General features: G+C 42.2%; 2 protein-coding genes across 2 annotated transcripts; one reads left to right on the plus strand and one right to left on the minus strand.

Annotated features, from left to right (window-relative positions):
* Positions 1–211: 211 nt before the first annotated feature.
* On the plus strand, positions 212–2,474 carry LOC306789613 (DET1- and DDB1-associated protein 1-like). The gene is made up of 5 exons (XM_079285636.1): positions 212–516; positions 804–884; positions 1,019–1,070; positions 1,303–1,364; positions 1,494–2,474. The coding sequence occupies exons 1-5, from the start codon at positions 508–510 to the stop codon at positions 1,596–1,598; spliced, it is 309 nt and encodes a 102-aa protein (XP_079141762.1). The 5' UTR covers positions 212–507; the 3' UTR covers positions 1,599–2,474.
* A 404-nt stretch (positions 2,475–2,878) lies between these two features.
* LOC306788928 (anoctamin-8-like) lies at positions 2,879–17,357 on the minus strand (the record flags this gene model as incomplete). The annotated part of the gene is made up of 18 exons (XM_079284660.1): positions 2,879–4,074; positions 4,618–4,728; positions 5,098–5,229; positions 5,341–5,532; positions 5,678–5,818; positions 6,124–6,621; positions 7,762–7,836; positions 7,940–7,995; positions 8,264–8,390; positions 8,760–8,912; positions 9,630–9,791; positions 10,073–10,200; positions 10,351–10,467; positions 10,626–10,722; positions 10,903–11,041; positions 11,996–12,128; positions 13,983–14,093; positions 17,171–17,357. The coding sequence occupies 18 exons, from the start codon at positions 17,355–17,357 to the stop codon at positions 3,442–3,444; spliced, it is 3,192 nt and encodes a 1,063-aa protein (XP_079140786.1). The 3' UTR covers positions 2,879–3,441.
* Positions 17,358–22,474: the final 5,117 nt, after the last annotated feature.

Here is a 22,474-nt window from a genome sequence, read left to right on the forward strand (position 1 = left end):
GAGGACATGCTGTAGAAAGTACTTGTGTTGTTCTCTTCAGAGCTTCAGACCATTACCAGTTTGTACTGGGGGATTGGTCTGTTACATAATCTCTTTCTAGCCTATCAGCGCATTGTTTATTCTGTCACTTCACGCATCCACCACTGTTCAACCAATGAGGTGCGTTGAATCTCGTAAAGTAACCGCCCACGAGCAGACTAAACAACAAAGATGGAGTTGTGAACTAGTAGCAAGTTAGCTTCCAGATGACGTTCAATTTCAGTTTATGTGTAATTACCGTTAAAAGAGTGGGAGTTACCAGCTGATTGAAGTGGCGTGATGCCGTGGTATCGAAGTCATACATAGTTGAGGTTTTATAGAAGCTGTCAGACGGGTAAACATACCGGTATCTTAGCTACGACAAAGACAACAAGGCTTAGTAGCTAACGTTACCTAGGTTAGCTAAGTAACGTCTGCTCGTTTTCACTCCAGCTAGTTAACGAGCAAAGAGCGTGAACACAGACAGAAATGGAGAAGGTAACGTTTGGTTCACAGCTTGTTCTTTTCTTAGTTTTAATTATTTGTGTATAGATGTTAAATAGCTGGTTCCTTTCGGCTTTGATAGACATGTTGCGTTAACATTGCGTTGTTGAAAGCAGGCTGTATGTTACCTTACTCGCTGTCACATTATCTAGTTAGTACCAGCTAACGTTAAGGAGTAAACGGTTCTCTACTATCTAGCTAGTTATATCTTCGGTAACGTTAGTTGGTCTCACCACCCGGAAGTGGTCTGTTCACATTTTCTTTTTCTGTTCTGCTCACAGTCAGATTTCCTGAAAGGACTTCCTGTCTACAACAAAAATAACTTCAGCAGGTTCCACGCAGACTCTCTATGTAAAGCGTCAGTGAGTCAACCTTTTTTTCCCCAAAAAAATGCTGAGATAAAATCATGTTGTCATCTTTTGAATTCATAAATATCTTGTCACGTGGTAGTACTTTGTCTGAGATCAATCTAACCAACATGGAACTGTTGTTTCAGAACCGTCGACCATCTGTGTATCTTCCAACACGGGAATATCCATCAGAGCAGAGTAAGTGCATTAAACATATGCTTACAGAGCCCACAGTCTACATTGATGAAATATAGTATATTAGTTATATCTGTAGTTGCATCAGTTTCTGTCTTGCATTTGGGGGAAATCACCTTCAGTTCCAGGCCGACATTACTCAACTTGTTCAGGTTTTTATTCTCGAAGGGAACAGCTGATTTCAACTACACTTATCGCTCTTGATGTAATCTGTGTTTGTGTGTTATCTCCTCAGTCATTGTCACAGAGAAGACAAACATCCTATTGCGATATCTTCATCAACAGTGGGACAAAAAGGTACAACTTTTTAAAGATAGTTAATATCATTGAGGAGAAAGTTGGTGCTAACTTTGTATGACTATAAAATATCCTGTGTTTTGTGGTTGTGGTTTGTTTAACGTTTTTTTCTTCTTCTTACTTTATCAGAATACAGCAAAGAAACGAGAACAGGAAGAAGGAGAGGTGGAGAACACGGCGCCTCCACGGAAAATTGCCAAAACGGACAGTCGGGAGCAGAATGAGGATTCGTGAATTGCTGTGCTGTTGACGCGCACCCAGCAGAGACTGACCTATTAAACAGAATGCCAACACAGATGCTGAACATATGTTTGCAAACCCAGGCCTTGACACTCACGCACACAGGGATTGATCCATTTCAGACCATAGCCGGCATGATATTAATGTCATAAAACATTGGTCTTCATGTTTCACTTCAGAATTCCTCTTCAACCAAAACCTTTTTTCCACAATTAATTATCTTTTGTTCTGAGACACCTCTGCCTCAAATTTCAGTCTTTTGTGGTTTGAAAATAACACCTACCTCCTGATTCCTCATTCTCTCTGATTCACAAAGTCGGTGAAGCTCATCGTGAAGTCTTGTATATTTGTACAGTATGTATATTGTGATTGTTCCGACCCTTTTATCAGGTAACAAGACGACTCGCTCTGATTTTTGTCTTCACCAGGTTAGCCATACTGTTATCTCACTTTGCTTTGACAATTTGTTCTTGACATTGGAGGGATACAAGCCAGAGTTCAGTCAATTTTGCTTCATTTTCTTTGCACTTTTTGCGCATCTATAAAGACAAATCTGCTGCAATATTTTCAATGTTTGTCACGACAGACAGTTGAGTCTATTAATGCACATTTTTACTTTAGTTACATTTTGCTGTTAGAAGATTGACAGAGTATATGTGCAGTTTGGCTGCTTACGTAGTTAGAATACAATCCGTTTCTCAAGTATGAGTTTAAACCAGGAACGTGCAGTGTTATTGTCCTGGCTCTCTAGAAGAGTGTGCGAACTCTACTCTTCTCAAACGGTTTGTATTCTATCAGCTAATTCAATTTGGAATGTGTTTATTGTTGAATACTTTGCTTTTGAGTTTATGTATAAATGTATTGTCAATTTCAGATCTCGTTCTTATAAAGATTACAGTAGGACATACAGTAAAGGCTACAACTCAAAGTTAACGGCAACATTTTTTTGTGTGGAAGTGAAGAAAATAACCTAGTGTGTATTGGAGGGTTTTGAGGAAATGCTGTAGAAATTTTATTGAAAATGATCTTCTGGCAAATAGGTGCATATTTAGATAAGTGTTATTTTATCTATACATGTCCTCTTTCCAGGAACCATAACCCAGCGAACATCTCCCATCCAGTAATGTTTACTGTAAACAGAGTCAACCAATGCTTATCTCTTGATAGATGTTTATTCAAGTGCGATTAATTTGCATCATAGAAGTACATTCACTAATTTATGTAGTAAAATAATTCATAGAAAATGAAAGTTAAGAAAAATAGAGTATATTTTTTATGGTCACAGTGAATATAATTTGACCTATTGCGGAAGAATATGATTGCTTCAAAAGTGCTTCACAACTGAAAAGACATGATGGACATGTCATGCATGCACATGATGCAACATGCATTCAATACAGGCATAAGAATGAGAAACAAACCTGGAACAGGAAGCTGCTCTTCATGTCCTTTGATAAAAGGGCTCATTGGTGATCAAGTCCTGGTTTAAAAAAAAAAAAAAAAAAAAGATCCCTCACATCAACATATTCTGTTCTGGTGATATTGAAAACCCGGAACTCATTCAGTATTTTAACCTTCAGTAAATGTCACTCAAGCCCCATTCAAGGACTTACACCCACTGCACATATTTTACATGGTAGCTAGATAATCATTAGAGACCGTAGAATACTTTGTGTGAAATAAGTTGCATCAAGAGTGAAAGTCTAACGCTGACCTTTACGTTTGGTCCTTGTGACTAATGTGTTCTCCTACGGTACAGGTGTGTCTGAAGGTTTTCTTAAACATTTGTACATTGCTGCCCTCATAATAATATTACCTCGGTATGGTTGGACATGTATTAACTCTTTGAGTTCTCTAAATCAGTCAATTGTCTTGATTCTCCTTTATCTGACTCGTTTGAGGGTAACTCCTCCAGGGTTGTGTTTACGTCTCCCCTGTTGGGCTGAGTGCTGGCGGGCTGTGGCGCTGGTTGTGTCCCGTTCACACACACCACTGTCCCCTCTGATTTGCTGAAACCGAACAGCTTCCCAGGACTGAATGTCCTGTTGGGGGACTGTGACCTCTCCTGGCCACTAGGGGGAACAGAAGAGGTCACCGTTGAGCCGGGCCCTCCAGCTGCCGGCTCTTTTTTCCCCTCAGGTGACTTCAGGAACTTCAGAAATCCTGGCAGCTTTGCCTCACCTCCTGTTGGGGACTGGGCAGGTGAGCGCGAGCTGCTGGAGGAAAACTTCCCCTGAAGAGGCATGATCTGCTTCAGCTTCATGACATTGTTGTTTCCCAGCAGAGAGCTGGGTCTCTTAGGCTTGTCCCCTGCCTTGCCCGCCGGTGCTTTGTCGTGGTGGTGCTGGTGCTGTGCATCCGCCCTGTGCTCGCTCTCCTGCCGGGCCTCGGCCTGTAGCTGAAGCTCCTCCTCTTCACGCCTGCGTCTGAGCTGCTGCTGGAAGTGCTGCTGGGCCTGCTGCTCATGCTTCTAAATAGGGCGACGCGGAAGAGGAGAGATGGAGAAAGAGTCACAGGAACAGAGACAGTGAACGACACAAGGAAAGAGAGGAGAAGACTGCATAATGAATATAAGTTATGTAGAGTATTAATTCATGTGAGGTAGCATTGCCAGCAATTACAGCTTTCTTCAGATCCGTGTTGACTCTCTTTTACTCTCCTTCCATCATTTTGCATTGTCACTGATGAAGAAGTTGCCATCTTATCCAGCAGTAAGCTAACACAACAAGCTGCTTACACTAAATGTGCTTTTCTATCCTGACGAGACTGATCTAAGACACCATCGAGTGCCACTGATGTGATACAACACTGTTACAGACAAACATCGGCAAGCACACACATTTTCTTATGGACAGTCAGAAAAAGCTGCACTAGTGTACATTTTTGGACAACGCACACCAAGAGACCCAGGGACACAAAGGGGTATGTAAACAGAAATGCGTTAGAAAATGAGTACAGCCAGCAGCAAGCCTCAGGTTGCCCGAAGGTCTTTCAAGCTATGATACAACGATACCTTGAAAGCTTCCCTTCGTCGGTACTCTAGCTTGGCCATCTCTTCTGCTACCCAGCCAGGGATATCAGGGATGGCAACATGGATGACGTACTTTAGGAGGATTGCAAAGTGCTGTAAACCACCGAGACCACAAAGGGACAGGCTTAAACACACAGTTACCTCAAGGCACAAACACATTATATTTCTTATTCTTGTATAAATATATATATATCTATATATATATATATATTTTTTTTTTTGTACAGACCAAACACGTCATACACATACCAAAAACCCGCATGAGGTTTTGTGTTCATTAATAAACCTGGATCAAAAGAAATATTTTGAAAGTTTTACAAAGCCACGAAAAAAAAGAAGCAGGCCATGCACATTTGCACTCCTTTTGGAATATTTTAAAAAGTGTCATTTTGGGGAATAAAACCACAGTCTTTCAAAACTCGAAAACAAACCTGCCTTTACTGTACACAGTGCAGTGCGTACCTCCAGTAAGACGATGGAGATGATGGTCATCTCAGGACTCAACCAGGGGAACAGGCGCTGTAGCTGCCCGCACTGACCAATCAGGTAACAGTTAACTATAATTGCTATCAAGCCCATGGCCTCCATTGCAGTCTGTTGTTGGGAGAAAGAGAGCGAGAGAGAGACATTCACAGGCTATCAGATGCCCCCGTTATGTCCAATGCAGCCTGGAGGGCTTCTCTGACAAAACAGGAACACACTGACCTGCCATTGTCCGATGTTCTCCACCCTCTGTCCAAAGGGTCTTTGCAGGCCGGTACAGAGCTTCAGGGCGTCGCTGCGGATCTCAATGATGTTGTTGATAAGAGCACACATGGCCGCCAGCGGAAACGCAGAGGAGAAGAGCACCACATACCCAAACTGGATAAACATTTCCTGGTAGTCCTGAAGCGTGTCCTGTTTGGGGTCAAATATCATGAAAACATATTGGTATTTTAAAGGGTACACTGTGGTGACATCAGATATAGATGATGTTATATAATGCAAGGTAGTTTGTAAAAAGTCAAATTTGCATTTCTTTGCCTCACAGCAAGAGTCCCACCTCATATGTTTGCATACAGCTCTCAATCTCAGCCTGGGTCAGAGTGACGGTTTTGGGTTCTTCTGGTGGATCGATCCATGACTTCTTATGCTCTCTCTCGTCACCAACGTTCCTCCTTCTTTGACAGAGGGAGACCGATTCCTTCGGAGAGGACACAGAGACATACTCCTTGGTCTACGATACTTTCTCGAGAGACTACTAAGACATCTTCAATTCTGCAGCTTTTAACTTGGATAGTTTCATTCTGATCTCTCGGTGTACTTCCTGAATGGATGACATCAGTCTCCACAGACATGATATAACTTCATTTGTAAAACTACATGAGATAAATTGAACTGTAAGAATTGGTATTGTCTGAACATAGTGACATATTTCTGAAAAGTCAAAGCCAAAGGAACACAGCGAACAAAATATAATAAATCATTTAAAACAAACAGACCACATACTTGAGCCAGCGATTCACAATCACTGTCCTCATCACAACTGTCAAAAATACTGGACGGATCCATCCCTTCCTCTACCATCGTGGGACTGTCCTCTAGGAAGCTGCGATCCACCGTCTGCATTTCTGTCGTGACATCCTGGTAGTCGACCTTCTCGGTGAAGCTGACTTTGCGCTGCTTTAGATTGCTGTCATTCATGTCCCACTCTTCTTCCGTCAGCCGGAATCCGGCTTTCAGATCTCCTCTTCTCTTTGGCTCTGGGTTACCGTTAGCAGCGTGGCTGACAGGGGTCCCTCTGGGACCCAGGAAGGAATAGGCTGTCATTGAGGCTTGGGCTTTTCCCAGAGCCAGCCGGCCGTACTTGAGTGTGATGGTTTGGAGGAGCTCCCACAGCACCTTGGGCGTGAAGACGCCCAGCTTGTTTTGCTCGTAGAGATAAGGCTGGAGGACCTCTTTGATATTCTGTAGGAACTGGCGGAAGATCAGCAGAGTGGCTAGCATCTGTGAGGAGTAGGAAAGCATCTGTTACTGTGCTGAATTTAAGAAGCGCAAACGGGAAAACACACACACACACACATTCCTAAAGTGGTTAGTGAGCACTGATGTAGATATTCAGTCTGACTGAAGGTACAAATGCTGACATGATCCCAGGGCATTTACAGCATCTGACACACATTAAAGTGAGACGATGTCACTCTTGAAAGTAGAAATATCACATTCTTCCTCTTACAAATGCTAAGTTGATTCATAATGAAATGCACCTTTACTTAAACCTTTGTTGGTCACGTATGTAGCTAATTAAATGTTCCATTATTCGCTACAACCTTGCCCCCGTGAAGAGTGATGCGAGTGAGTCATTTAGCAACCGTAACGACGGCGGACCTGTCAAAGGTTTAAGGTTTTAAGTTGTAATTCTGAGCTGGTTAACTAGTTTACTGTACCTACTGCAGTAACTGAGCGAGGGTATCATCAGCCAATGTAACTACATCAGCTTTATGTTACAGGTTATGTTACTAGCAGCATGTACAGTGTAGCATTTCACCACTGTGCAGCTGTTCCTGAATGCTATCAGCATTCGACAACTCTATTCTGACTCCAGCCAACCTTACAAAAAGCCTTTAAATCTTGGAACATTTAAAGTAAAATACTGTGTAAGATCTTACATTTTTCCTTGTCATATGCCAGAACCCACGAGCTCTACACTGTCCTGATGATCAATACATTTTCTTCATTTTCTTCTTCATGGATCATTGACTGGTGAGGATACTGACTGTAGCCATCGAGTGTGTTTTTCAGAGCACTTTTACAAGATTCCTCGTTGTGAAACGAGTCGGATGGTAGTCGGCCGGAGACAGCTAACAATTTAGTTTCATTCAAACCAACATTGACAAGTCGGCTTTTGTCTGCCTCTGATATCAAGGACCCATTGTTTCAAAATGACTAAGAATTTCAAGTCGTGAATTGGCACCATCATCATCGTAAACAGCACATGAGCCATGTGCTGTTGAATGTCTTGACAGGCAGACATAGCAACTGTAACTAAGGGGGCTTATCAGACAGCCAATGGCCACTTTAAAAATGATTTTAAATATAGTCAGTGTAAGCCCAGCATTTTGTGATACTGCCAACAGTCGTTGTTACCTCCTTAAGCCGCTCCATGTCCTTGAGGTAGAATCCGATGTAGAAAAGGCTCAGGTAAGAATTGATGAACTCAAACTGTAACACAACCAGAAGACATCACACAAAGTCAAACGCCCACTCAGTCAAGATGAATCGTCTCTATTCTGCCACAAGCAAAAGAGGAGGATGCATGACTTACAAAAACCATCTTGATGATGAGATTATTCTCATAGGCACTCTGCAGTCTGTAGTTCTCTGGATTGAGAAATAAAAGAGAACTATTCGTCAATGTAGAAAGGCTGCTCATAGATCTCTCATAGAGAGTCTTAAAGACAGGAACCTCATAGCCAAAAGCTTCCTACATCAGCTCATAAACTATACTCATACATGCCAACCCTATAATACAGTCATGGAGAAACATGTCTCATTTTAATTTCATTTCTGAAAAGTAATTATTCTACAACACATCACAGAGATACTATGTTCAGTATTGTGCCCAGAGAGTTCATTGTGTGTCTCTTACCCATGTCATTAAGCCAGTAGGCAATCTTCTTATACACTTCACCACATATGGTCACAGTGATGGCCAGGAGTATCTTAGGAAGGAATCTTGTGATACCAGGCAGCTCCTGAATCTCCATCACCACCTCCTGCATTAGAAGTATTATAAATATTGAATCAGTCCCACTCATCCATATCTATTCCCATAGCTATTTTTAAAAGGCTATTAAATGAATATGAACTGGCAAGAGGCTTGCTTTGTTTAACCCGTTTGTAAAAATGATGTGATTCACACATTTCCAGGCTGATATGTAGTTATGGATCTTAACTGTAATTCTACTTTTTTACGTCTTTCTGTTATTTAACTGTTGTGTTATGGCTGAAATTTCCAGTAAGGGTGGGTTGGACCTTCTCACGAGCAAATACATTTATACAATATCATCCCCATTTATCAGACCCAGACTCTATCAACTCCATTTCTTGTCATTGAACTCGGTTGCTGTGTTATCGGTTTAAACCTGCAGTTCCAGGCAGAGGAGCATAGCGAGGAAGACGAAGCAGAGACAGAGGAGGCAGATGGGCAGGCTGACCGCCCATCTGAACAGAGCTCTCTTCCAGGGCGGGTAGTGGAACTCCTCACAGCCCGTTATGGGACTGCAGCGCTTCACGCCCTGCAGAGACAGCAGAGGAAGAGAAAACAAGAACGCGTGATTGCAATCATCTTCACTGGAAGATAAATTGGAAATGTTTGTGCAAAATGTCCTCCATACTAACTGCTTGCCTGCCGGGTTGCATTACTTCTGTTTCTGCGTTTGCGTGCCAGATTATTGTGGAAAACATCAAACATTGCAAATGAAACACCAATTTATATGTTGAGATTTTTCTGGTGTGTGTTACCTCGATCAAAGTTGTTCTGTTTTCATAACTTTTAATAAGAGCTGCCATTAATTCAGAATATATGACGATAATGTTTCGATACATCCGATTGTGTTGTAACACATTCTACATCCTTTATTCGTGATTTTACATCATATTAATCTGAATAAGGATGTTTCTATTGCCAGAAGTGCATCCCAAAAAGCATATTCGCCCAACGTGGGGCTCGAACCTGCGACCCTGAGTTTAAGAGTCTCATGCTCTACCGGGCCTATTTTACCGAATCGCCACAATCCTTTTCGAACGGGTCAAATTCTCCACTCATTCCACACAACAAGAGGTTCTTGTAACCACCTTCTTGTAACCATAACGGTCACATTTCGTGGTATTGTGTGCTATTCCATCACTGCAGTGTTGCGTAAGCGCTCGCTGATAAATGACTCAACCAGACTGACACACAACACAACAAAACGGCAGCAGCAACCTGCTCAAACCTCAGTAACAATCCTCACCCTGAACTGGGGCCTGGGCTCCTCCAAGGACTCGGTGGGGGTGTCCAGGGTGCCCCACCTGTAGGCCAGCTCCGCCTCCCGCCTCTTCCAGCGCTCCAGAAACAACGTCGCCCACACGACATTGAAGAGGGCAAAAACCACACAGCAGATATCCTGACTGGTCTGTGAGCGAGCATGAGAGAATCAAAAGACACTTATGTAACCTTTGAGAGTATGATTATGCCGTTCAGTTTTCAGCTGCCAAAGGTAGTGCCATTACATTGTGTTGTGTGTCGGATTTTGTGTTTTAAACCGCTCTTGTCTTTACAATGCATGCAAAGGAAATAATGCCTGGATTAAAATAAAAATAATAGGATTACAAAACAGCATCAGTACACATATATATCAGAAATATTCGGAGTGCTTGAAAAGACAGATCTTAGCATAGAAGAGGCTTCAAGTACCTGATCAGCCTCTGCGAGTATCCAGAGCAGAAAGCCGATGACAGCAGGGTAAAGCATTGAGTTAGTGTAGAAGCCCAGCCAGGCAAAATACATGCCGATCTTCACTCCAAAGTAGTCACAGATATCATCTGCAAAGCACATGAGATTGACACTTTGAGAAGAGGAATCATTTTGTCTGAAATAATTGATAACAAGCTCCTACTATTCTACAGTATTAATGAATGTGAGTTAATATTAACAGTCAGGACTGTTGGTACTGTCCAACAGTTATTTCCCACCCAGTGGCTGCCTTTCACACACAGCCTGAACCCAAGATGTCATCAGCTGGTTGAGGATCCTCTGTTCATGGAGAGGAAACATTTGATGGATCACCCCACGAGCCTCCAGCTCTGGAACTAAAGAGGACACATCGTGAAACTCAGGCGACATTTGTTTGACAAAAACTCACTTTCCATATAAAATCCGCAGCACAAAGTACTGATGATATCCAGTAAGGAAGAGAACAAAAGGACAGCATCAAAAAAAAGTTGAATCATAACAAATGACAGCATACTGATTGGCTTTCCCTCCAGGAAGTGAATGTTGTGGAGCACCTCCCCCTGTTTGGCACGCAGATTGTCCAGCCAATACTTTATAATGCCCTGACGCTCCTGAAAACAAAACAGTTATGGGGAGATAGAAAAGACAAGTCACAATATTTAGAGCAATTCAATTCCTGAAATAAAACCGCAAAAGACAGACAAAAATAATCTTGAATATCACACCCAAAGTAACAATTTTACATCTTTAACAACGAACTTGACATACAGCTCACAGTTTTGACTTCTAACCTGTGAGGTGAAAAAGCAGAGCTCGCTCTCTATGTTGTCGTAGATGTTGTCTTCCTCACAGCAAAAGCGCCGCATCCCGCCACCAAACTGTGGTTTGACGGCCTTGTGCATGCCCATCTGCTCTGCTCCCCGCAGTAAGCTGAGGGTGAGGAGAGAGGGGGGGGGGGGGGATGAGCAGCAGATTAGACCTGATGGAGCACTAACACTGTGGAGCGGCTGGACTGCAGATGTTTGACAGATTACGTGCATTGAGGCGATGCACACAACAAACTCTAACACGCACACACACAGAACTGTAACCGGGTTATAACTCTCAGCGTGGTCTCTTAAATTTCAGAAGTTTTCAAAGTTGTCCTTTAAGGAATAGTTTGGACATTTTGGGAGATGCGCTCTTGTAGGGCTGGAGCGGGTTGTCTACGTAGAAATACGTCGATTTGAAGAACACCATGTGCCATCTGACATTGTTATTCGGTCGTTTTATATCGTTTCTATTTGCATTAAGTTGCATTTGCATGAGTGAGAAATTGGCTTTAAAAGTCTGTAACTGTTGTTAAAGATCTGTCAATCGTTTCAAATGTTTCTCTTGTGACACACTGATGCAAATATACATTTGACAGTGATTATATTAACTGCATATTACTCCAGTGAAGAAATCGATCTCTGTCAGAATAACCATTTAAAGTTCTAAGTCAAGCACTGAAGTAAAAATACTGATTCTGCAGTTCAGGGAAAGATGATAAAGTGTTGCTTTGACAGACAGTGATTCAATCAATGTGTCGCAGCAATCCTTTTCAATTTGAGGTCCGGCCTTTTTCTGATCAGGCATCTGACAAAAACATGCACACAAGCACATACATGCTTTTATTTATTGACCCTTACTGACATAGAACATAGACTCTGTAAGTTTGGGGAATAAATTGAATCAATATGTAGAACGGATATATTGTTTGTTTACAATCTGTCTGACTTCGCACATTCCAGCAATTTTGCTGCATGAAGTCGAATGTTGCCAATTCATCAGCCGTTGGATAAGTAAGGACGAGCCATAAACATGTCAAACAAAAAGTCAGATTTGTGAGTTTCGGAGTCTTACTTCTCAAATGTTGTCGTGATGAAGAAGGCGTGTGCCTGGGTGTGTTTGTGCTGTCGAACCTGAATGCTGACTTGTGGGATTCCGACACGAATCTGATTCAGGAGCCACAGCAGCGTGTGGTCATCCATTGAATCTGGAGGGAGAAAATGTTGTTTTGTCTTAAGTTTGACACGTGAGCATCAAAATACATATTACATTATATATACATACACAGATCCCTTCCACCAGGGGTCTGTGTCTGTTTCCTGTCAGTTTGTCTTGCAGGATGTTGATCGGCAGCTAACGAGCCCCACCTGAGCCTGCTGGAAGTGGCCAGCTATAAAGAAGCACCCTCTGACGGCGCCTCTCCTCCCCGCCTCCTGTTTGGAGGACCTGGCTGCTGCTTTGTTTTGATTGTTTGTCTCGGTTTAGTTAGTGGCACTTTAAATAAATGTCTATTAATTACTTTATACTCGTCTTGTCTCCCTCATGTTACGGCCTTTTGAGCCGGGTCGTGACAATATTCTCAAACATCAGTTTCCTTGTTTCACTTTGGCGGTTTGGTGGTTTGCAGGCATGTTTGCAGTCGGGAGGAAATGACGAGTTTGCTGCAGCATTAAGAGGCTGAAACAAACCCGTCCTTCACCGTCCTGACAGAAGGCCGTGGAAGCAGTAAAAGTGGTGGTAGTAAAAGGTCACGCAGTAAACCGCTTACACAGCAAGTCTTCAATGGTAAATGTTTCAATGTGAGAGAGTTAAAGTATAAGCACACCAAAATGATTCCGCTGAAGTACTGAAAGAGTTAGTGGTCTCTGTTGAGCTGAAAGAATTGTAAATGAAGGCATGTAGGCATTTGAATTGTCAGTTTGTATGAAAGCAGTTGAACTTGTGAAATACATCGTAATTGTTTTTAATAACTGTCTCTATGTACACCCTCTGCACCCTAAAAGCATTTTCACAGTGGCCTTTTGCACGTCTGTGAGTCTAACTACAGGATAAATACATAAATAGACTTGTTTTTCTTAACTCTCACCATCCCTTCAACTCTCAATTTTCTTGAACCTTTCACTTCCTAACTGTCTCTGAGCAGATGACACTGAAGCAAAGGTATAAAATCCAGATGTGTCTGCGCTTTTATTCTGTGGAGACCGTTGATCTCTGTATGATCTGAGCCAATTTGCAAATTCTGGAAATAATTCTTGAAAGACAACTTGGTTCTCAATCTTAATTTCAGACTAATTTCCACCACTAACTGTTTTGTATTGTAAGAGATGAAAGCAACTTAAATTTCAGTTGAAGCTGAAGCGCCAAAGTTGTGAGGAGCGAGTGTCTGTAAACAGTTGAAATGTCAGATATGACATACTATGCCATTTTGGCTGCATTTGAACTGTTTCAATAGGAAATTATAATAGCACAAAACAAACATGATAGGACGAGGAAACTAGGACGAGAAATGTGGTTGTTTACATGCCTTTTCATGTTAATTCAACAATCTAAACAAGAGTTGTTGTTTGCGCTCACATTGCACTGGGTGTTGTGGTTTGGTTTTGAATTTGAATGTTGGTGAGAATCAGATTTTGAAGGCTGGAATATATGTTGACACTTGCAATACTCACATTTTTACTGATATTAATTATATGAACAATGACCCCTCTGTTTAGTTCGACAGATGAAGCCCATTGAAGTCTTGTGTTTGAATGCTACATAATATACAAGATGTGTTTTGTCAAGTTTTTCTGAGTCAACTTGCAAAGACGGTTTGATGAAATGCCTCATTTCTAAGCCAAACAGCAGCTTCCTCATAAGATACCGCAGAGAGAGCTGCTCTATAGAAATGGGTACAGTAAATGGATGAAATCGACTTGTCCCCAGGGATCATTGTAAGTCCTAGCCATGCATCGGAGTGGCTGGCTGACCACCAACGACATTTAATGAGGATGTACTGTTCTCTCTACAGTGAGAGATTCATCACAGGACAAACAGGGAGGACAGGCTAAGCTTACCGTACCTGGGAAAGTCATCAGGATATCACAGTCTTCGGTGGGCACCATCTTCAGCCAGGACTTACGAGACATAATGTAGTGTCTGGCCTGCAGAAGGCGCTTGCCAAACAGTTTATCTACAATGAAAAGAGGGGCAACAGGAGCTAATGAAGTTAAAAATGATTACAGGGCATAAAGCGTGTGGGACAGACAGATGGTGATATTTTTCATCAGGGTGATCAGACACAGATGACAGGTCAATGGAATCGCTCTGCACTCATCACTGACGTTATTTCTTCACCATATTTTCCAATATGTCGCTTTTTTCATGGAGACTTCAAGGTACAACAAAAAAGGACAGAAATGTTCAAAACAACTGTCCAGCCAGCTTGAAGGTTGACTGTGGTGCACTAGTCATGTGACTTTCAGCAAATACTGTAAACAAATAGATCATCTGTGAACTGAGTGGCATTCAAATAGCCATGAACAAACTGGCTTATCAAGTCTGTCTGTGAAACCATGAAATGTCGGTAAAGCGGCAGCCTTCCAGGCAGTCCTGTCCCACAATACAGTGTTTTGCTGCTTCTTGGTCTTTCACACGTTATTTTTTGCTCTAAAGTCACACTCTCCGTCTCACGCAGGCACAATAGACTCATCAGTGACTGACGATCTCTTTATTGTTCAGAGTCTCTCAGTACGTGATCAGGATTTCACATTGTGCATCATCACATCACCTCCTTTCAGCATGCCTCATCCCTATTATCGAGAGCCGTCGTTGCTGCTGTCATCTCTCCGGTATAGTGTTATGTTTTTAGACCAGCATGCCAACTCAGTGACGGTAACAAACACTTGATGTACTGTACCTATAATACATGTCAAACAACAATTCAATCAAGTGTCTGTGTTACAGTGCAGTAGATTTCATGTGGAGATTTTTTTTAAAGGTCTAAATGGGATGTATAAATCACTCAGCAATTCAGCTGATTAAACTGTATTTGATTGATTGTGTGTGTGTGTGTGTGTGTGTGTGTGTGTGTGTGTGGGTGGGTGTGTGCGTGCGTGTGTAATGATTCAATCCAAGTCAAGTCACAGACACTGATTGTTTGTATTTTTCTTTGTCTTGCTGTATGTTTCTGAATACCGTAAAGTGATTGTCTCTCCGTCACAAAACATGTAGATATATGTGACAGCAAATATGTCCTCCGGGCAGCAGCAATGTATCCATTCGGAGCAAAATGACCAGGTTTGATGAGTTGATTCAACATCTAGCTGCAGCAGAGCAAGTGTCGACCGAAGAACTATAGAGTATACTGTCTATTTGTTACACTCTCCCTTTCATGTACAGCTGTGGTTAGCTCTATAGACTAGGCCTCCATCTTTGAAGCTTTTTAGCATTGGCACTAAATGCATATTGCTTATCATCTACCATTTTAATCATGGAATTTGTTTTAATTTGTATTATGAATTGACATTCCGTATTTAATGACACAAAGCTATTTTTAAGTCAGACCTCTCCCAGCATATTTACAGGCATGTCCCATTGTTTTTTCAATACCACTGAATTGAAATTGATAAATAATTAAATGTATCAAATTATCAACATTATAACATCCTAATTTAGCTCATATCACAATTTTCAATAGATGTCTATACTGAACAAAAACCCACCGCCTTTAACTAGTCATACTGCAATAAAGGGGGAAAGTATCAGCAGTGAGCCAACATGAAAAAGGAAGTGATTGCATGGATGTACTGTGTACAAAAATCAGGTTTACTGTTATCAAGGTAAAGGTACAAAATGGTATATCTTGATACAGGTCATATCACCCAACATGCAGCCCACTTCATGTCTCACAGTTGGCAGAACCACACTGGGTTCATCACACGACACCATGTGGGAAGTTAGGAGGCTCCTCAAAATAAGTTTTCATGAACAATTTAAATGTCTTTTTTAGAATAATCTTTTTTTTTACTACATGATCCGTTTCAGAGTCACCGATTTTGGCTCGGGGTGGCTGGTCTGGTGCCTTAGCATGCAATGGATGAAAAGCAGGCAGGCAGCCTGGATTGGGTGCAGCCATGTCAGGCAGACCGTTACATTCAGACCTGCAGGTGGATACACTGTCCAGTTCACCTCAATGGCATTTTAGGAATAAACTGGAGTGCATGGCATAAACACAGAGAGCGGGCAAACTCTAAGAGTTTTCAACAACCCCATCATCAGCTTTTTAACTACAGATGAGGGAAGGTGTGATCGGTCATAGACTTGTAACACTGATGTGATCATCAGCAAAATCATCATTCATACTCAAGAGCTCAGCTATCACAATACCACTCATTTTGTTGATACGGATGTAAAAGAGGGCATGCAAGTGTAATTGTTATATCATATTCTGTAAGTCTCTATCACCTGTCCTGATCCATATAAATGTGGTTGAGATTTTCTCCAAAAAGCTACCATTAGTTGAAATCAAAATTAAAATGAAGGCAATAACTGCAGTGGCATTGCTCGGATGTAAAGGTTATATGGTCACATCCAGGTGGCCAGACGTCTGACTGAGTTTCTCCTCTTTCCAGAAATGCTGGATGGACATAAAACTCAAGATTTAAGGGGGCCCTGGAAATGGCCCTGGGTAATCCCAAAGCTCCGAACATGAATCCCAGATGAACCTAATAAAGGTTATCAAAATAACACATCTTCAGTGCTGCTTAATCATCCTCATAATGCAATTCCAGAATTAATCATACCACCAGTCATTTGCTTACTCACCACTAACAGTTTTCTCCTGTAAAAATCCTCAAGTCTGCAACACCAGAGACAAAACGGACACTGATACGTGAGCCTGCAAAACAATCTTTACTCTCTTCAAAGTACAGTGTGGCACAGCCCCGTCGGGACGTGCACCTCCGCGGCATGTAACTCCTGCGTGCACCTGTGGACCACGAAAGCCCGACTCCTCCCGGGCCTGTCTCAAACGTAATGCGCACTATGTAGCGGGAAAAGGAAAGACGCACGGACATCAAAACCCAATCACAGACGAATCAAGCATCAGTGACTGCACCATATTGCCCATGCACAGCCTCATGTCTTTCAGACCTATCTTCTTTCTTTCTTTTTTTTCCGCAAATGAACACAAATCTTCCTCAGGTCTCCACTGCACGCTCGCAGGACACTTAGCCTACAATCTTCATACCGTGTTTCTTTGACACTCACCGAACACCCCGGATGGTGATAAGGACGTGTGCTGCTGCTGGTTGGTCCTGTCCTGCTGCTCGCTTGGCTGTGGTCCGGTCCTCTCCATCCTTTCCCCTGTCCCGTCGCTGTCGTCGATGTCTGCTCCGCTGTTGCTACTGTTTTCAGCAGCGTCTGTATCAGCTGCTTCGGTGGCCCCCGCTTGCATGGTTGTGCATAAATGATCCGGGTGGGGAAGGGGGCTGGAAAACCGCACTGCACGGAGGACTCTGTTTTTATTGCGTGGCCGTTAAATGCAAAGCGAAACTCTCGGGTATCTGGTAGAGGAAGAGGAGGCACATGATCATGGCAACACGCGCGCTAGTCGTGACGACAGAGTCGAGGTAAACACCTCGCAGGCTGCAGGTCTATAGAAAATGACATACGTGTCCGAGCTATGCAGAGCTGCAGGTGGTTCAAATCGCACATGCTTCGATCATATTGATCAGGATGAATCTGTCACTATACTGTTTGCTGTTATTTATATGCACCATCCTTTGTATTTTGTCGAAAATATTTAGGACCAACCGACAGTGTTGGAAATGTCTTGCCCAAATACCATCTTCTGTGTTGGGATAGTCTTGTCAAATTCCATAACAGCTGCTTAACCTTTAAAATTCTTAATGGCCTTGCACCTCCCCCGTTGAGCACTTTCATAACACAAAAGACCAATAGCAGACTAACCAGAGCAACAGCTCGCGGGGACCTAGTGGTCCCAGGCAGGAGAAGCAAGTTCAGCCAGCTATCATACTCTGTCACAGCTTCCGTCACCTGGAACACTCTCCCATCACACATAAGACAGAGCACCACATACAGGTTCTTCACACACAACCTCAAAGCCTGGCTCATTAACAACCAGGTGTGTCAGCACTAACAGTCTCATGCCTGCCATGTCCGTATGTAGCCTGCCTGTCTGCCTGTCTGCCTGTCTGCCTGTCTGCCTGTCTGCCTGTCTGCCTGTCTGCCTGTCTGCCTGTCTGTCTGTCTGTCTATCTGTCTGTCTGCCTGCCTGCTTGTCTGTCATGTTTGATCCTGTGTCTGCAGGATTGTATTGCACAGCTCTGTTTGCTTGTTTTTGTGTTGTTGTCTTTTTAAACAGTTTTTAAATGTTTAAATGTTTTTAGCGGCTTCTAACACCGTGCCCAGGGACAACGGTTGAAAATTAGCTTTTTTAGCTAACACTGTCACATTTACAGTCATGTTTTTATTAATGTGTGCTGTCGATTAATGTGAACTGTCCCTGTACAAATAAAATCTTAATAATAATAATAATAATAACACACAGACATTGCAGGGCCTGCACGTGGAAGAAAGTCATGCGTAATACATGCGATACGGGTGTCACTCTCCTCGTGTAAGAATCTGTCTCAATCTTTAAATTGAAGTAAAACAGTTGATAATACACCCGCAGTGGTGACAATTCTTCAACAAATGTGCAACTAATGAAAATACCAAAGCCAACTGGCATGCAGCGGACATGTGATTTTGGGGGGACCCTGGGCTCAGTTGTCTGCTTCTATCTGGTTGGTAACCCATCCTTGAATGTGTCTCAAACGGACAGAATACTTAAAAGAAAGAGGTTGGCCGACGGCAGCTTCTCCACCAATAAATCACCACTGAAGTGACTGGTCAAATCACAAAGAGTCCAGCAGCTCCAGATAGAAAACTGTGTTGCTTAGTTTGCCTTGCCAGGGTGCACAGAACTACCGTTGTGGTTTGTAATTAGGTTTCTGAAACAGGAAGAATAAACAAAAGGAAACCATTAAACCTAATCATTGTGAAGAACCACATGACACCGCTGTGCTTAACACGGCCACAAGGTGGAGCCATGAGGCCACAATGGTGACATCCACCTACACGAGAATAACTGTCAGCAGTAATTAACTATCAGGATGGGTAGTTATAAAACCCACGAGTAGGACAGCATGAATACAGACTGTGGATATACAACAACACTCCGGTGGACATAGTACTAAACTTGGACTAAATATGAATTCAGCAATACAATGAGTGTACAAACGAGTAAAGACCAAACAGAGGCGCATTGACTGGAGTAAAAACAGGCTCTAAGCAGGTGGAAGCGAACACAGCAGACACTACATTCATCTTAAGTGAGCTTAATTAGCGTGACCAGTAGTAACACAAATAAACCCAACAGGGATGAATACTGTACATACAGCATTGCAATATGTAACGTAATATTCTTACAGTTCAATGGGCGCACGCAACAGTCAAACAAAGGCAGTAACAGCCGTTTGGGGCTGAATTAGCCGAAACTACTGGAACTCTGTTGTGGTCTTCGTGAACTGCGCAGAGGAGACGGGACATACCACTTTAAGGGGGAGGTGGAATAGTCCAAGCGGTGTGGCCCTAAACAGCTTGGAGAGTTTAATGAGAGCATAATTATAATACCATATGGTGCTGTATTTAAATGTGCATGTCTTATTTTTCCAGCAACGACATATACATATAAATACTCGTGTTTTGCCCAACAACAGGATCAGAGAGACACTAATTTGATTTCTTGGGATCAATTATGCATTCACACCCTTCCTTTTCATGACATGTTGCAAGCAAATACATTTGATTACATTTGATCAAAAGTGGAAACACAATATCAGTTCAGATATTGTTTGCAGCAGCAGAGCTGATGGTCATCCAATGAATTCAGTTTATCTATATAATGTTGAGGGTGACACTAACTTCATGCGTTGCAAATGACCAACCCTTTAAATCTGTGAAAAGAAGAAGGGAACTCAATTACACAATCGTGACACATTCATTTCCCTCATATTCCAGAATGGCAATACTCTTCTATGGACAGTAGATGGCGGTAGCAGACAGCTTAAAGCCGTCAGGCTACTGTCACATTATTCAAATGTGAAACTACGTTATTACAACCCAAACACTGACACTTAAACACTGGTATGTCTGTTCTGACATGAGAAGTGGACCTTAAGGTGCAACCTAATGCCTCCTCTCTTGCCCAAGATGCCATAAGATCACAAATCTCACTCTTAGATGGCTTTACAACATTTACAACTTATGACAGCCTTGATTCAAATCATAAAAAAATCCCCAAAACAATCGTTTAACAGGGGGGAAAATGAGTTATTGGTAAATGGTAAGGGACAGAAAGGTTTAAGGTTGAAAGTCATATTGATGGGTATGTTACATATTGCAGCATTGATTTTAACGGCAGAAAACAGAAAAAAAGATTGTGTCCATAAAATGACAGAAAAATATGATCAGAGCTCATCAGAATGCAGACACCAAAAAGACAGAAAAGGCTCTATAAATGTCTAGTAGTGTCGCGTTTTGATAAAAATGGAGGAATGGATAAATCAAAAGCATGCCACTCGTTGCATTTTGTCAAATGCCTCTCTGAGAAAACTGTCGGCCTTTGCCCTCTTCCTCTGTTAAACCTTGTTTTTATAGTTGGACCCCTTACAATTAAGAAAGCATCACTGACTTTTGAAATGCATTTGGGATGTTCCTCCTGAAAAGAGAACTGATAACATTTGTTGACAGGAAACAGACTATTGTTTGGTCTTACGCAAAATTGTGTTATTGATTATGAGCAAATATTTATCATCACAGGGTCAGAGCGGTGAGTCGGGTTTCTCCCATCCCCTCACGGCTGTCAACATGTGTTTAGGATACTTTGTGCAGTGACTGATGTCTCTCAGCAGGTGTGAGGGATTAAACCCAAATAACTGCAGTGGCTTTAGCTCCATTGCTCTTTCTTAGCAGACTAGATGACCTGTGATCCTCCCGATATCCCTGCCTGCAGTGTAGCACCAGCAAGGCTCACTATGTGATGGATAATCAATGATATAGACAAATAGGACACTGTTGTCGCTGGTCCTGGCTTACAGGAGCTCAGATCATGATTTCCACAACGTTTACAACAACTGACGCTTTAGGGGAAACGCATTTGGTCCGAAGTAAAGCCTCTTGTTTCCACTTCGTTTAGTTACTTTGGTACACGAACAGTTAAACATCCAGACCAAGGAATAACAGCACAATACATGTTGGTGCAAAAGTGTTGGTGAACTGTAGTTTCTTCTGGAGTTCTTCTTCAGTGTATTGTTTTGTGTCTTACATTAAAGCTGGTCGCAAAATAGCTTTTTTTCAGTGTATTGTGATAGTATATATACACACAATACTTTCGATTTGATTTGCAGATTTTTCATTGAACAAAACTAGTGATATTCCTGTCAGCTCTAATTTGCTAATTATGCAAATATAAGCATGCTAAAACGCAAAACTAAGACAGTGACACGATACCAGATAAACATCAGCATGTTAGCCAAGCGATTACATTCATTCAATTAATTGCAGGCCAAATTGTTCACTTTGTTTGAAATGATTCTACACTTGTAACAAAATGCTTGTAATCCCCTAAAGCTGTGAAACAGGAAATAAAAATGACAAAATAGATTTGCGAAGTGTGAGCGGCTACTTTTCTTTTTTCAACAATATCCTCAATGTTGCTGAACATAGAAAACTCTGGGTAATACAATGATCACATAGGTTTAAATTAGGACCACTAGTTTAATTTATTTAACTTTATCTTTGTGAAATCATGTTTTATCTCTCATGGCTGATGGCTCTAAATACCACAATCACCATGAGCCAAAGCTGCCTTTGCCATGGAGAGAAATCCAGCCAAAGTTGAGCCCAAAATAAATTTTCAGTTATACTTGTACCTTCTACTTTTACCACTGACGTAACCAGTCACGTAATATTGATGGCATGTTGACTTTGCGTGTGCAACCATAGGACTGCATGGTTTCATGGTTTCCCCTTTAAAACTCAGGCTACATTAATCACAGGTTACATGAAGTCAACACACATTCTCTTTCAGCAATTGAACAGACCCGTGTTCTCCTTTCCATAGCTGCTCTGCAGAAAGAGGTCACGGTGAAAGTCAGGGTTGCGCTGAAGGACTTCCACACAAAAGGACATCAGTGGGAACATTTTCCGCTTACAACCCTCCCCCTCAACAATACAGTATCTGCAAGAGAAAGGGTTGTTGCCCCCCTGATGTCTTTTCCAGCCTGGGCAGCCATGAGAGAGGCCAGGCAGATAGGAAATGCAATTAGAAGTCACAGTAAAGAGGGAACATCAGCAGCGACGGACAAAATAGTTTGCAGTTCTGTAACCCCAGGTGAGGAAGGAGGACGTTATCATGAGCACCCGTTCCCTTTCCTGCATCAGCAGATGGAGGGAGGTGGCTGGGCAGTCTGCGACACAATGGCCCCAAGTCTTCGATCTCAGTGT

Source organism: Melanostigma gelatinosum (assembly GCF_949748355.1).
Source record: "Melanostigma gelatinosum genome assembly, chromosome: 15".
Lineage (NCBI taxonomy): Eukaryota > Metazoa > Chordata > Actinopteri > Perciformes > Zoarcidae > Melanostigma > Melanostigma gelatinosum.